The 16,735-nt window shown below is 37.4% G+C and overlaps 1 protein-coding gene across 1 annotated transcript; it reads left to right on the forward strand.

Moving 5' to 3' along the window:
• Positions 1-6,484: 6,484 nt before the first annotated feature.
• LOC146137631 (aromatic-L-amino-acid decarboxylase-like) lies at positions 6,485-15,984 on the forward strand. The gene is made up of 11 exons (XM_083394403.1): positions 6,485-6,641; positions 7,252-7,460; positions 8,597-8,717; positions 9,299-9,457; positions 10,355-10,473; positions 11,275-11,341; positions 12,519-12,613; positions 13,229-13,296; positions 13,870-13,906; positions 14,566-14,787; positions 15,769-15,984. Exons 1-11 carry the CDS (start codon positions 6,485-6,487, stop codon positions 15,982-15,984), a joined length of 1,470 nt encoding a protein of 489 aa, XP_083250529.1.
• The last annotated feature ends 751 nt before the right edge of the window (positions 15,985-16,735 follow it).

Consider the following 16,735-nt stretch of genomic DNA (forward strand, 5'->3'; position numbering starts at 1 on the left):
AACCGAAAACTACAAACGTTTATGTAACGTTAAAACAAGCGTTTAAAAATCGTAAGTCCTGAACATTTATTCGGACGTTATAACGTTGCGTTTTTATTCACGTTACTTTACTTTAATAGGCAACATTTAAATTCAAATTTTGCAATATTTTTTCCATAACGTTTAAAAGTCGTACATTTTAAAGGTATTTAATCATACGTTAACGATAAGAATTTAATTACGTTATGTCAACGCAATAGAGCAACACATAAACAGTAGTTTTTATTTTTATTTTATATAACGTTAAAAAAACGTAACACACTATAGGTTTTTACTAAAGACCCCATTTAACGTATGTGATTAGACGTTAATGTTATGAAAAAACGTTATGTAAACCTTATTAAGTAACTTTAAATGAATACAGCTTTGTTTAATCGTAAATAACGTTTAAAATCCGTACCCTTTTGACAGGGTTGTTTAAACGTCTGAGTGAGTTAATAGTCTCTTGCACAACTATCCGAAATCAAGCGTAATTACATTCTATGGTAATGCGCCACTAGAACTACAAAACGTGAATAGACAAATGAACTACTTGTAAAACGATCACATTGATCGTGCACCACATTCAATACAAGAATTCGGATATTTTGTTTTTAAAAGCTCCTAGCACAGTTTTAATAAGCTCCTATAGGACAGGGATGGCGAGGGATGGCGAACCTTTTCATTGCGCGGGTCACACGCACGATGTTATCCTCACAAAGTGCTCAAGTGGGTCATATATAACTTTATATGCAAAGCTGCAGCGTCGTTTCAAGTGTAATCGTCTGGGTTGGTAATTCAAGGTTTTTGTACTATTTCCAAATTCGGATTCCCACGAATAATAAGAACCTAAATGGTTAACAAATGCTGCATTATGTTATATGGGATTACAGGAGTTCAGCAGAAAGCTGTTCAGCATGGTTTAACCAGGATCTATAGATTTTTTAGTCTGCGAGCTCGCAGTTTCCCTTAAAGGATCTCCTAATTTCCGTATTAGTTGTCTGCTTTTCTACACGCATTTGTTGAAGTGCAGTTAATGTAGGCTTACTCGTCAACCCTAAAACACAGTATAGTGCTATTTAGCCTAACTAAAATGTTTTTTTTTTTATTTATCCTTTCCCGAAAATGATTGATAACGTTTCGGTATTTCTAGAGTGACAAGTGGGTCATTAAAAATCTCGCGGCTTAGTGGTTCGCCATCCCTGTCCTAGCAATAACATTAGTCTTAAGTTTTCAGCGAAAAATTACGGCATATTCCATTGTTTTAATTTATTCATTCTTCTTAGATACCTTCCTGTAATTTCCTCGGCACCGGCCGAAGTTTACGTTGGCTGTTTTTCGATAACACGGTCAAGTTAAATGAGGTTTAAAAATCCTGATTCGCCACTAGTTTATTAAGGGGTTTATCTAGCCACATGAAGTGATGCAATGTTGTTACGTAGCTCTTAACAAAGAACTTAACGATAATAAAAACGATATTCAGAATACGCATATCTGTCTATGTAAAAACAAAATCTGTTTCGCAAAATTTTGGTGATTTGAGACTATATGTATAATATATCTTCTAAACTAGAATTAAGCAGTCTTTTGTGATCATCGCAGGTTAGGCCCGTTAAAACCACTGTTGGGAAACCATGCTCTATTTTTGTTAAAAAAGTTGTGGTTTGCATTGTCTCCATTGTTTGTATCAACGTGAGAATAAAGGTCATGTAGGGCAGTTCTGTTTTCTTTTAGTTTAATGATATTCAACCTTTCCCATAGGCATAGACATATATCGGCTATAAGCATAACTATAGAAACGTATACCGAAAGCCATGGCCGACTCTTCACCGAATCTGTCGATCAATGATACAAGCAGGGCAGACTAGAAAAACAACTAGCCTGCAGTGAGGTTCGAACTACCAACCGAGCTATGGCTCAGAAGGGAACGAGTCGAGAAACAACCATACGCCAATGCTTGCTCAATCTGTTAGTACAAGCAACTTCAATTGAAGGGGATTCACAGTACCATATCATTATCCAATGAAATATGAACACACATATGTGTGTTTACAACTGAAATCTAGCCCTTCTGAAGCTGCTTTTTGACCAACGATTACGGCTTACGTATTATTAGTACACCGAAAAGCCATTGCAGACTCACCGAATCTGTCGATCAATGATGCAAGCAGGGCAGACTAGAAAAACAACTAGCCTGCAGTGAGGTTCGAACTCACGAACTCCGGTCAAGCCGGGACCGTCGCTCTACCAACTGAGCCAGGACGGGATTAAGGTTTTGATGGACCTGGGGCTGTATAGCAGTCAGAGGCCTATTAGTCTATTTTCGTTCTGTTTAGTGTTCCAACCACAATTAATATTAAATAACACTGCTTTATTCACCTATCAAACAGATTCAATTAACGTGTTTTCTAGCTTAACATAAAGCAATGCTGTGGATCACTTCATAGCTTTCTATTTTATTTTCCGAAATCTCAATTTAATACAGAGCCAAAACCAAACGCAGAAAGGTCTCTGCGGGCCTCAGACATGACAACTAAGAATTGTGTTATTGAAATGTTAGATCAACTGTAAATCAGGGGAGCCTTGGATATTTTTTGCACTTAAAACGTGTTTAGGTACATTTACAGAGAGAGTAAAGTGTTGACGCGAAGCGCGAAAGAAGGGATTTGTTTGGTTTAAAATTCGAGTTCACACGTCGTCATCCATACTAACTAATGAAAAGTGTAATAAAACCACTTTGAGGAAACGCGATAACATTTAAAGTTAAATCCGTGTTTGTTAAGCGTTTTAAGTCAAGGCGCACCTGGTCAGCAAAGCGAGCGCGAGTTTTTTTGGTATACCGGTATTTCTAAATTTCTTGCAAGTTTTTATTACATTGCCGAAAATAAAAAATAAAAAAGTTCTTGGAAGCCTTCCACCCACTTGGCAGCCTTCCACGGCTCAACGGTAAAGAAGCGCTGATAGTTGAAAAGACAGCATCAAAACGTAAACAAACCGGACGTAGAATGGTCATTCGCGCAAAGCGAGGAAATTTGTTGCAATTACGTAGTTAAAATAGTCAAAAAGTATGTGAAATGAACTCTGTCTAATTTGACAAAGAGGCGGCGGGCGGGATGAATTGTATTCGCGGGCCGTAGGTTGCCGACCCCTGGAATGGACGAACGCATTTTGGTAGTCTTTTAAGGACCGAAAATAAGCGTTCGCCTCAACAATTGGTAATCATTAGATAAAAGATGCATCCTTAATACAAAAGACACGTTACAAAACGCATACATGAACTCATTTTCCCTAACAAATCTAAACATTTGAGCTGCTACTTTTTTTATGGTGTTCTTTTAGCAGTGAAGAAAAATGAATCATCTCTTCAGGCAGTGATTTTTTCAGATCATCTGGGTAAAACACTGAAGCAAAGTCTTAGCACACTTTTTAATATTACGTTTAGACTTGGTATAGTTCCGCCAGAAACGGAAAAAGCAAACACGGTTCTTCTTCAAATCTGTTTGATGGGTCAGGTAATGTGTTTTCAGAGTTGTCCTCGCTCACCAATCGCACTTTTTCTCTTTTCTAGATTTTTGCTTTTCCTAACCACTTTTTGTATTTTTTTCTTATGTGTAATTTAGCATGAAACATGACTTCGTCAAACCTTATACTTACATCACATTCTAACATATTTTTGTAACACTCCTCTGCACAACAAATTCTTTAACGTGGTCTATGAGGCTTGTTACCTTTCGAAGCATGCTGGCACAACACCGAAATTATTATTTGAAACATTCACGATTTTTAGGTAGTGTAACAATCTGGCTGAGCTAAACATTACCTAGTGTAGCTCATTGTGGTTTGTTATAAGTTCGTTTTTGCATTAATTTGTGTAGTAACAATTAATTAATTTGTGTAGTAACAAGCATGCGCAGACGTCACATGTTTACAATCTGACGGTCTCAAAACAGACAGGATGTGGTGATATCTTTAGAATATAACTTTTTATACAAAGATAACTTCGGTTGGTCATATTAAGTTGTTAGCGGTGGGCCTATTTTTGTTGGTGGGCCTGGGGCTGCAGCCCCCTCAACCCCCGCCTTAATCCGCCCCTGAACTGAGCTATGCAGGCTCAGAAGGAAAAGAGTTGAGAAACAAATAGAACGAGTCGAGCTTGAAATAGAGAAACGGTAAGTTTATGTAAACCAGGGGTTATTAAACTGGGGTCCATGGACCCCTTGGGGGTCCGTGAACTAGTTTTAGGGGTCCACGAAGGCCTTATTGGAATATTAGTGTATAATTAACAAGTAATCAATTTTTCAAAGAAAACAGTTCAATTAAAAATATAACGGTTTTGCACGGGCTGTATTTGGACTCTATTTCACTTCCACATATTTTGGACAAAATCCAACAGATTTATAAAGTCTATTTGTATTGTTACGTCTTTTTATTTCGTACTTTTTTGAAATTTTCTTGCCTGCGGTGGTCCACACGAAGCAAAAAAAAATACACCTCGGCTCTAAAGAATCAACAAAAAAGCCACAGTGGACCCTTTGGTCTGGTTAATGAAGTCGCGGATGTGATATTTATTTTGTAAACGAACTTTTAGTTTTTTAACTTTCAGTTTTTATTTTTTTAAAACGGGCAATAAATTGACGATTTAGGTGCAACCAAAATGTACTGTTTAGTGCTCAAAGCACAGGCTTATAAAACAAGTAAAATAAGAGTTTTTTTAATTTTAAACCAAGACCTATGGACGGTTAGTTTACAAATCGGTGCTTTTTCTGTGGAGCTCCCAATTAAACGTTTAGGCGTGTTTTTATTATCAACAATATTTATTTGATTTTAATTAAGCTTTAAAAGATAAAACAGCAATATTGTATCATTTTAGTGCGCTGTAAGGAAATGTGACTACGGTGAAATTTTAACAATATATAGAGAAATCAGGTGGCACTGTATAAAGACAAATTGTATTTGATTCTCGACAAGCTTTCGCACAACCGTGCTTCATCAGGTCAAAGTATAAATGAAAACAATTAAAATGCACGTAAAAGCACAGGCGCAAGTAAAAGGCGATAAGAATGGCGACAATATATAGTAGCCTTAGTTAAAAAAGAACAGGAGTACCTCAAAATTTTGGGTCACGCCCGTTGACGTTTTTCAGTTTTGGTATAAAACGTATTTTCAGATTAAAATGAATAACGCACCGGCAGTGCAATGAGCTACTCAAATGTCAAAGTGTGCTATTCTGATTTTCTCAGTGAGTTCTTTGCGCCCGTTAGTTTAAGAACTTGTGAAGTGCCGGATTAGCTAAGCGCGGGGCCTGTAGCAGATTGATTTGATTTACAAATAATGAGCGGGAAGTAATTGAATATTTTACAGATTTGATTTACAACAATTCTACAACAACAAAAGTCTAATGTAATGTTTTATTTGCAAGGAGAAAGATAAAACTTCAGAAATATCATTCAAAGGTCTTTTCGACGCATTTTGGTGCAAATTTGGCAATTATTTCAGATAAGTTCAGTGGCTTCAGAACGTCATTTTCAATATTCAAAAGAGTTAAATAGTGTAGCCGCTCTTTCCCCATTGTGTTTTTCAGATAGTTTTTAATCAACTTTAATTCTGAAAATGATCTCTCTCAACTACAATTAGTTACCATCATACATAGACAAATGCGTAACAAATTGTCAATGTTTGGAAACGTGGACTAACCGTTCGTATTACGTCACAATTCCTCAAAAGTGCCGTAAGGTTGTAAATATTTTATTTCTCGTTTAGCAACTCAGGTTGTACGATAAACCAACAATAGGTAGAAGTTATATGTAGTCCAACCATTGACAGATTTAGACAAACACGTCGTTAACATGCACCAGTTGCTAATCCTCTGCAAGTTGTTTTCGCTTCGCATTCCGCCAAAATCGGAATAGTGACGACCAAAAGCAGAGCGTTCGATAGAAAAAAGTTGCGAGGTAAACACGAGTGTTTTTTTTTTTTTTTATGTGACTGAAAAACCGAGCTGAAGCGAAACTTATAGTTACCACTTCTGGGTATTCAGCCTGAAAAGCAACGTCGAAGTATTTCCAAAATAGTTGGCACATTGTTTTGTTCGTGACAGCACTCGAAGGATTTGTCTCCAGCGGAAATGACGGTCTTTAATCTCGCAACTGTAGTATCCTCCTATGTCATTCAAGTTTGCACGTTTTGCCAAAAAGAATTATTTGCAAAAAAAAGAAAAACGTTCTGCTCGCCAAGCGCGGGGCTACATTTGCTACTATGTTAATCCGGCCCTGAAGTTGTGAAATAGGAACACTTGGCGCCCGCTTGTTAATTTGGAGGTAAAGTTACTCTTCTGTCGGTATATTTCCCCGTTCTTTTAGTTGAAACGAATTTCTCAATGTAACCAATATATTGCGTTGAAGTAAGGCGGACCTACGTGACGGTAGACTATAGTTAACAACGTGCAGTAACAGTGCAGGCGACAGTTATGCCATCAAGCGTATTTAATGCGGTAAACCAAGGCCGGGCAAATCGAGGTCTTAGCAACGACGAGTTTCGACAGGCGGCCTACCGCGTCATCGATTACATCATCAAATATCAGAATGACGTCAAAGACAAGCAGCCTATGCCGGACGTGGAACCTGGTAATTTAGGCCACCATGTATCAACATGTATATGCACGGCGAGTTGAAAAGCGCCAAAACTTATTTTTAACCAAGTTTTATTCTTTATTTATTGTTCTATTATGTTAAAAAATCTTATTTGGGAAATACGATGAGGGATCGTCTTCAAATCTAAACTTAGATTACGTAAACAAAAGTATTAACGTTAACAGTATATATTGCAACGGTTGTTTGAGTCACGTGGACTACGAGTCTACGATAATTAACTTTCCTATACTTATTGAGAATTATTCAACACCTCTTGCAAACGTGGTTTCGAGTTTTAAGACTGCGAAATTTGATTTGTAGGAAAATCAAGCATAATGTCCCTCACGTTCTTCATTAGAGGCGTAACATCTAAAAGAGTAACAAACAATAGGACAACATTAAAGTCTAAGTATAACCCCGTTGTACTGCCTCCCTTGCCTAACTTTGCCACGTATAAGGGACATCTTTCATTTGATTTGAGTTCAGTTGAATCCACAAACAATAAACGAACAAATTGCCAGTCTTTATATCATATCGGTTTTATCAGCCAATAAGCCCGCTTTAGTTATATATCATATCTTAATAGTACGAATTGCACTGACAGGGTTTCTGAGGCCACTGCTACCTTCCAAGGCACCAGAGGACAGAGAGGAATGGACCGCAGTGCTACGAGATTTTGATCGGGTGTTTATGAGGGGCAGCACCCACTGGCTCTCGTCCAGCTTTCGGGCGTTCTTTCCACTTGGCTTCAGCTACCCCTCTTTCCTCGGCGACATGCTGTCCGAAGGCGTGACCACCGTCGTATTTACCTGGGTTAGGAATTTCTGCTTGAATTAAATAAACTAAACAATCGACCCAATGGCTTTGTTAAGCCTATAAATTTTAGCCTATAAAAAATCTTTTAAATAATATTTTTCTGATTTTCTTTTTATGCTGTATTAAGAATTGTCTTTGGTTTGACTTGTATGATATTTTATCGTGTTTTGCAATTCTCGTGATCTTCAACCTTTGGTTTGCATATGATTGTACTAAGAGCTGCCAAGTTGTAATGAGTCAAGTCATCGACTTAAGCGCACTTAAGTTTTCAAATCACAAAGTCGTTTGGAGAAATGACTACGATCGAAATAAAGTGTTTTGATTACGGATTTCTTTTTATCAAATTGGGTTATTATCTTAGCACTTTACTAGCCATATGATGTGTTGATGTTATTTGTTTTAGTTATGCTCATAATCAAACGAGTTTATCAGTTATAATGCTTTTACGCAGTGGTGGTGGGATTCAATTTTTTTGTCAGCCGGTTCTATGACAAAAGTGATATTTTCCGGGAAATAATTAATAGTTGCACGAACAGGATGCAACCCTAGGTTTCAGCGAATGTTGCGAACTGCGAACCGGCTGAATTCCTTCACTGCTAACAGCCACACCACAAAGCAGCAGTCGTCTCATGACTTTCAATTTTAGACAAACAATTTCAGAAGAAAATTACTGCAAATATAAAAATTAACACAATGTATGGCTGATAGGTGCGACTTTGACCATTGCAATTTTGAAAAAAAAACACGTGAGCTACTTGGATCTAAAAAGATCAATGTATTGAATAAGATAATTCATTGACAGTAACCAGTAATGCTAAACCGGTTCGCTGATCTCATAAAATTTCGCGAGACTGTTCTATAGAACCGGTGCAACTAGGTTGAATCCCACCATTGGTTTTACGTTATATTTTTATGGGACTTAACATGAAGTAAACTTGCTCTAATTATGACTTGACTGGGACATAAGTCATTCAAAAACGACTTGTTTACAACAGTGTTATTTCGTAATATTTACACTTAGTTTTATAGACAAACAGAAGTTTTATTTTGACAAACCTATTTATTGTTTTTTGCGAATTGTTGTATTTGTAAAATATTTACAGCTTAAAACTATACATGTCTATAATTCTTAGCAATCATGTCCGTCCAGCACGGAGCTTGAAACTGTGATGATGGATTGGCTTGCGAAAGCCATGGATCTTCCGAAGCAATTTCATCACGACGGCAAAGGCCCAGGCGGTGGATGCATTCAACGTAAGATATTTGAATGCTATAATTTCGGGGATCAAAATTGGCTGAACATGAAAATTTTTGGGGGCGCAATTTTGCCAAACTTTTTTATGTCTAGGTTTCTCACTTTTGCTGGAAACTTGTTTGCAGAAATTGGCAAAAAAATGTTCATGCTTAATCGCTTTAAACAACCTAATTAAGTTGGTTGCTTGAACAGGTTTTTCTTTTTTGTTTAGTTCTTACTCAAACCAAAATTCAAATAGCCGGCGGCCAAGCTGAAATCTTCAGAAGGACATGATTTTATGTTTATCTGTTTTAATAAATAAACAGTCTTAAGATCAACGCAGAACATATGGATAAATAAGATAGAATGTAACTATAATACAAGGCATGTCATGGTATGGCTTTTGCAAATTGTTTTTCAAATATTGGAGAACTGCATGCTGTTTAAAACCAGTTATTATTAAATTTAACGATATAAAACAACCGCATTCAGTGACGTAATAAATCAACCGGCTACCCAATGTTGAGTCGCGACCTATGGGTTGAGAAACACTGCATTAAATAAAGATACAGTTATTCTAACAATAAGTTCACGCGTCCAGGAACCGCCAGTGACGCCATACTGATGACGTTGCTGGCCGCTCGTAAGAAAACAATGCGCGCGCAACTCGACAAGGACCCGACTCGGTCCGAGTACGAACTACTCGCTAAGATGATCGCCTACACGTCCGAGTGCGCCCATTCCTGCGTTGAAAGAGCAGGTCAGCTTTGTTTTGATTTCTCCTTAATTAATTAGGCTAAGCTAATAATACACATTAGTATGCGGTGTTGTAATGGCTTAAAAAAATGGTTTGATTTTGAGTCACTGTTTTCAAATGACTTGCCCTGACCTAAGACTTTCGGACAAAGGACTTGAGTTAAAATGATATGTTCTTATTTAACATTTTTTTTTATTAAATTGGGCTATTTTTCGTAATTTGTGCACTTCGAAATATTAGCTTGCTATATATTTCGAGTTTTTGTTATTTTGTATTTGAGTTCTTGCTTATACTCGGACGAGCTTACCTATTGTATCAATTAAATGTTTAATTTTTATGACAAGGACTTGACTTGGAACTGACTTGATCTAATTATGATTTGACTCGCTATTTATTTAAAAAGACTTGACTCGTCGGACTTAAGGCTGTGTAGTCAGAATCGGACTTGGGACTCGAGTAATACCATGTAAAACTTCCCGAGCCGACGTGCGCATTACCAAACTTTGAAACTGATATGGCCGCGAACTTTAAATTATAAAAGCGGAATAGCACATGATGGATATTTTCCAAGCATGTATTGTGCGTGGATAAATTATATGACACTCCTATGAGTGGATTACTGAATTTTTTACGGACCCACAAGAGGTCCATGGAACCCAGTTTAAGAACCACTGCCCTATAGAGATTGAGCGTGACTCGGGACTCGACAGAATCGCGCATTTGGCCTTAGACGACTCTTTAGCACTGGTGTATAGTGATGGAATCCGAAACCATTGACAGCAGGTTTCTGCTTGTGAAAAAAACAAACTCTATTTTTATTAACAAATACTCGTATATACGCCTTCACAGCCCCTTCACAAATATGGTTGATTCAGCAAACTTAGTTTCGTTTATTTAAAGGCAAGGTCGCCATGGTGCAAATGCGCTCGCTCGCGACTGACGAGCAGGTGTCGTTGAGGGGGAATACCCTACGGCGGGCAATTGAAGAAGACGTGAAGGCCGGGATGATTCCGATGTTCGTAAGTTGCAGCTGCTTCAAATACCTTGTCGTGAACGAAACTGAAAGCCCAACTCATTTGTGAAATAACTTATGTCCAAGTCAAGTCATGTAAAACATTACCTCAAGTCCCAGTCCAAGCCATCAGTTGCCTAAGACCCAATCAAGTCACTATGAGAGCAAAAGTTAACTACAAGTCAAATCACTGATACAAAACTATAACGATAAACCTTTAAAATATAAAAATTGTAAAATAGGTAAAACTTAACCGGAAAATAACAAAAAACAACATTTAGCAATCTAAGCGTTTTACGTGCAATGTGCAAAAATTGAGTTTAATAGCTAATTTTGATAACTAAGTGTGAAATAAAACACTTAATTTCAAGTCATTTGAGTCAAAGACTTGAGTCCAAGCAAATATTTTATCCAAAATACATAAGTAAATGTCAAGTTATATCACCGTAACGACTTAAGTATAGTTATTTTAAAACAGTGACTTAAGTACACGTAAGTCAAGTCATTGAATTAAGTCATTATAACACTGATAGATTAATTATGCACAACTCCCCGCTCATTAAGTAAAATTGCACGACAAGTATCACAATTATACGAAATTCATTCATTTAACGATATATATATAAAGGAACGGATCTTAATGGAAAACAAAACCATTGCGCGCGTTTTTTTAACTTTTTACTCGGATTTAAAACTTTGAGTTTCATCTTTGTCGCTAGGTTTGCATCTCGTTTTTTTCTCTCAAAGTGTATGTTTATTTCCAAATTAACCAAAATGGAAAACAGATTGGTTATTCATTACATTACAGGTTTGCGTCCCGATCGGCACCACATCTTGTTGCTCCTTCGACAACCTCAGCGAAATCGGACCCATATGTAAGCACCTATTTCCGCTAACGTTTAAACCAATTATATAACCATAAGGTGGTAAACCCCTCTTGCATAGTGTTGTTGTTATTGCTTTTGAAAAAAAACCTGAAAACTTACAGGGTTGCCATCGACATATACCCAGGGCCGGATTAACCACTCGTCTAATAAGGCTATAGTCTATAAGGCCCTGGAAAATTCGGCCATCAATTCTTTTAAGGTTAAATTTTTGTAGGCCATTTGCAATCTATAAGGCTACGAAAATTTAATTTTAAATGACTCGCAGTGTCTCATTTAAGGTGCGCATCTGCACAATTGCCACACCAGCCAAATTGCGCAGTAAACTTGCCGTTTATTTTTAACACAGTCGCAATTTTTATGTGATTTACATACAGATACAGCTGTGGGGTCGATGGCCCTTACTAATTGACAAAATCATCTTGATAAATGCAAATGAGATAACAGTTTGCGATTCTTGATTGTGTGCTGAAAGCATCTCACATCCTATTTTGCTAAATTGGACGTTTTGTCAATTTAACTCAAAGAATCGGATATATTTTCGCCAAACCACTTTGTTGCCATATCGTTGAACGTGTTTAAACTCGATTGCAGTTGTGCATGCAAGTTTCTTGAGAATATTAGTTTCATGACGTCACGCTTTGTGACGCCATCTCTTAAACCCTCACGATTCGCCCCATACAATAAACATTAATCTGTCGCCGGCCAAACTAACTCATTTTTTTAAAAGGGAACACTTAACACTGACTATGAGTCTATGATAGGCTACTTAGGGGAAGGCGCAAAACGGACGCCTTAAGCTTAAGGAATCAATGCTATTTTTTGAAGTTTTAAGTTGAGTTACACAAGTAATAACGGACTGCCTTGTGATGGATCCGTTTTGCGTGCCATTTTTTCTTAGGTCGCGTGTCACATTTGGCACGCGTGCCGCGTGTTGGACACCCCTGGTATGGGACGTTTGCGATGCATTTGGTCAATTTCTTGTTATCGTTGTGCAACGTGTATCGTAAGCCATTTAACGAAATAGATAGCCTTCAGTCATTAAAGTGAAATAAATTGTTAATATGACAACCCTGGCTATAAATATTGAAAAGCAACACACGTATGTATGAACATGGCAATATAACACATGTATAAGTATGTACCGACCCTTTGCTTTGCTTTGCAGGTGCTGAATACGGGATCTGGGTGCATTTGGAAGCGGCGTATGCAGGCTGCGCACTGCTTTGCCCAGAGTTCCGACATTTCGCCAGAGGAATAGAGGTAAAACACATTTCAGATAACCACAATAATTCACTACTCTTGGTCATTTTACGCGTCGCAGTTTATTGAAGCCAAGCAACCCTAATTAGGCTAACTCTTACATTAATAAACCACAATTGTCAGGGTGCAAGTTATTTTTTCAGACATTTTCCAATCTAAATTCTCACTCATGACATCCCTGTAAACCTAAAACATTACTTCTCAACCTTTTTTACGGCGCTTCGCACACTTACCAACTTTTTTATCTTGTACCACACTTTGACTGGATGTTTAATTTAGCGCTAACACTATGACGTTGCGTTGAAACAACGAATAAAATGCAGCATAATAGTGATCCGAAAATCGTACTTGCCACAGTTACCTACGTTTTCTGCTGTCCAAGAATTTGCGGAAGAAAGATTGACATACTTAATCACACAAAAGTAATTAAACTGGTTGTTGATTGTATATTTCCCAACCAAAATTGAAATAACTCAGTTGAAACTGCGCACCTCATACCTGAAAGAACTTTGAGGACCTGTGTGCCGGCCGGTTTTTTTTTTTCAAATCAGCTGGGGTACAATTTTAAATTGTGTGTAAACTGCAGTTTTTACATTAAAACCTTTCATTTTACAGTATGCAACCTCGTTCGCGTGCAACCCGCACAAAATAACCATGGTCACCTTCGACTGTTGTGCGCTGTGGTAAGAACCGTTATATTTACTAGCATCCAAACCGGCCATCAATACAGTTTATTGTTATGTTGACTGGCATCCTTTTTCTTAGACCGTGTTTCGTAAAGTGGGCCAATTGGCGACAATAGGAAAATGTGGTAATAATATAGAGTATACTAAACGTTTAGTTATTGGTTTGCCAAATATCCAGCACTGTATGCTAGAATTTTGAGTTGTTTTTCCGCTAAACATTAAATAGAAATTACGGGAACTCATGTCATGCAAAGCAAAAAAATATTTATGCTTTATTTTACTTTTTCAAAAGAAAAAACTGACCTTTTTAAGATTCACTTTTTTACAAACCGAAAAAGTATATAATTCTCCCTGCATAACAAAATATAAAAGATGCAAATTATAATGGGTAAGGTCCTGATCCAACAATAAGTAGGCAAATACCAAAGTAATGCGTTTATTGAGGTATTGTTTCAATTAACTTGTACAAACAGACTTTTAAATATTCTTTAGCTCTCTGCATGACACTCAGCCTGCATATATAATGCACATGTTACCATAAAAGCCATTACGTCCTCTTTTTATTTGCAGGGTCGCCAACACTGCGGACATGACCAATTCTCTGTTTGTGGATCCACACTATAGGTTTAGACACTTTTAACCATTTTTTATTTATTTTAACTACGCGTCTGATATTTGGTTATTGGCTAGCCCAGCGCTTCTCAACCGGTGCGCCATGGAAGGTTGTCAGATGCTCCGCGAGCAAAAGGAAAAAGCATTTTAATATAATTATATAACATACATTTTCATTTTTTATTCGACTTAGCTTATTGACCCTACAGTACTTTTAAGCTATGACACTAAGAAGCCTATGTAATAAAAGTTATAGTCGATTTAAGGTGAATAACGGCATACCATCAAAATTCGCGCTAGTTTTGTTCGCCAGGTGCGTCGGCACGTTTTTAAAAGGCTCTAGGTGCGGTTTGAAGTGTTAAGAAACACTGGTCTATCTTACATTTTTAACATGAAATAATTTACGAAGGCCCAAAGGAAATAGTTTAATTTTCAAAATGTGTAGCCAATGCTGTAATTCTTGTATTACTCACCAAGAGACGATTTCAGTAAAATATGTGGACAGAAGACCTTTGTTTTACCTTCCATTGTTCCTTGCATGAGATGATTCTCTTCACATTTTGTTTGAGATGACTTGTAGGCCGATCGCTGCTGATCGTTTATAAATAAGTCTGCAATTCCTAAAACTAACGTCAATATTCCACTTTTTCCCAGCACTGGGAAATCCCCCTCGGCAGGTGGAGCCGCTCGCTCAAGTTTTGGTTCGCGTTCCGCATGATTGGCCTGGAGGGATTGCGCGCGTATATTCGGCGAGGCGTGACGGAGGCGAAGCACTTGGAGACGCTGATTGGCCAAAACCCGAAATTCGAGGTTGTGTTTCCAGTCAGGCTCGGTCTAGTTTGCGTTCGTATGCTCGGAGACAACTGCACTTTAAAGGTGGGCTGTGAACTATAATGATTCCATTACACGGCGAGGCGAAATTAAACTGAGTTAAATGATGGTGGGTAAAATAGGTAGTAGAATATTGCTTAGCTTGTTTAAACTTTTCTCCCAGAATGCTACACGTATCTGTGTTTATTGGATCGACGCAAATTTAGTATACTATTCAATCATTCATGCTAAACTAGTTTAAACTATTCTTCTAGGACACTATACGTATCTGTGTTTATTGGAACGACGCAAATTTAGTATACTATATTTATACTAAGCCTGTTTAAACTATTCTTCTAGCACACTATACGTATCTGTGTTTATTCACCTTATTGGATGGCCGTAAATTTGGTTCGAAACATCTCGTGTCCGACCAGAGATCAGTAGATATATATTTCACCCGTGCATAAACTCAAATATACGAAAAATGCGGATATACCGAAATCCACTCATAGCGGTGTCATAGAACTTATTCCACGCATTGCAGATTGAAAATATTCCACCCTATTCTATTTTCACCTTTTATACAAGGTACAACAGAGGCCTTATGAGTTCTGTACGTGGTACTTCTAAGGGCACTACGGCCTTCAGCCAAGTAAAGTCCGACTCCAGTCAAAAAAGACTCTGACGAGTCTCTATTCCTGAATACGGCTTCGAATCTCGTTCACTGCAACACAGCAGACTAAAATTACGCTTTTTGAATAGCAAAAAAAAAACCATCACGGCTGTTAATTGTAAAAAAAATAACGCAAAACCGAAATTACCAGCGTTTTGAACACGATCACTAGCAAAATCTTATACAAAAGTTTTTCTAAATACAGCAGAATTTCCTCATGCGCTAAAACGGTTTGAGCACATTGCGGAATCAATTGTCTCTGATAAATAGCTGAAGCTTACCTGAGGGGCATGTATTTCGCTCCCTGTACTGTCAATAACCACTTTTTACGTTATAAATCTTTCCGGTCAATAATCTTAATATGTAAACAGGAATGCAACGTTCTGAACAGAAAGTTGCACGATGCCATTACGGCGGACAAACGACTATTCCTGTCGCCTGCAACAGTTAAGGGAAAGATGTTTCTGCGTGTGGTGACTGGCGGCTGCACCAGTAGCATCGAAAGTGTCGAAAAGTGCTGGGATATTATCAAGGAAACGGCGAGCACTTTAGACCAGGGCTCTAAAACGAACGGTCATGCACGCTAGGTTTTCCGACGATAAACCTCATCGTGCTTTTACTTTTAAATCAATCAGACCTATAGAGGTATTTCAAATAGCACCTTATGAAAATTGCTACATATAATCTCGTATCATGCATCATTTGTGTTGTTTCATTTTGTTTGATTGTAGCACTGATTTTTTAACGTTGTAATATCATTCCTATCCTAGATACCTGGAAATGCAGCCTATATGTAATACTTTTAATATTTTATTCCGATTTCAATACCCGATATATATAATATTTATTTATTATTTTATTCCGATTTCAATACCCGATATATATAATATTTATTTATTATTTTATTCCGAGTTCGATAGCCTACCTGAAAAAATCCGTCTAATCCGATAAGAATGTCATTACTCTAAACTAAACAAAATTGTTCAACTTAAAATGTAAAACGGTAATGGTATACAGGTCTCTAAGCCAAAATTCCCTGTAGCGTTTAGAAGCTCTGGTTACCTTTGATCTTGATTTTATTATTTCGTGAGAGTTAATAAAAAAATGCTGCGTTGACAACACACATAAGTACCGATAATACCACTTAGCATCAGATATCCTATTAGATAATACAAGACATCCCTATCTGAAATCACAACGGTATGGTATTATTACGCACTGTAAAATATCCAATAGAGTAACCCTGATCGAAATGTACGCTGTGTAACAGCCTTGATAGCTGCACCAACCTCAATAATTTAAAAAAATCTCCATTCTATTGAATTAAAAGTTTTGTTA

The sequence above is a fragment of the Ascidiella aspersa genome, chromosome 7 (genome assembly GCF_963924565.1).
Source record: "Ascidiella aspersa chromosome 7, kaAscAspe10.2, whole genome shotgun sequence".
Classification (NCBI taxonomy): Eukaryota; Metazoa; Chordata; class Ascidiacea; order Phlebobranchia; family Ascidiidae; genus Ascidiella; species Ascidiella aspersa.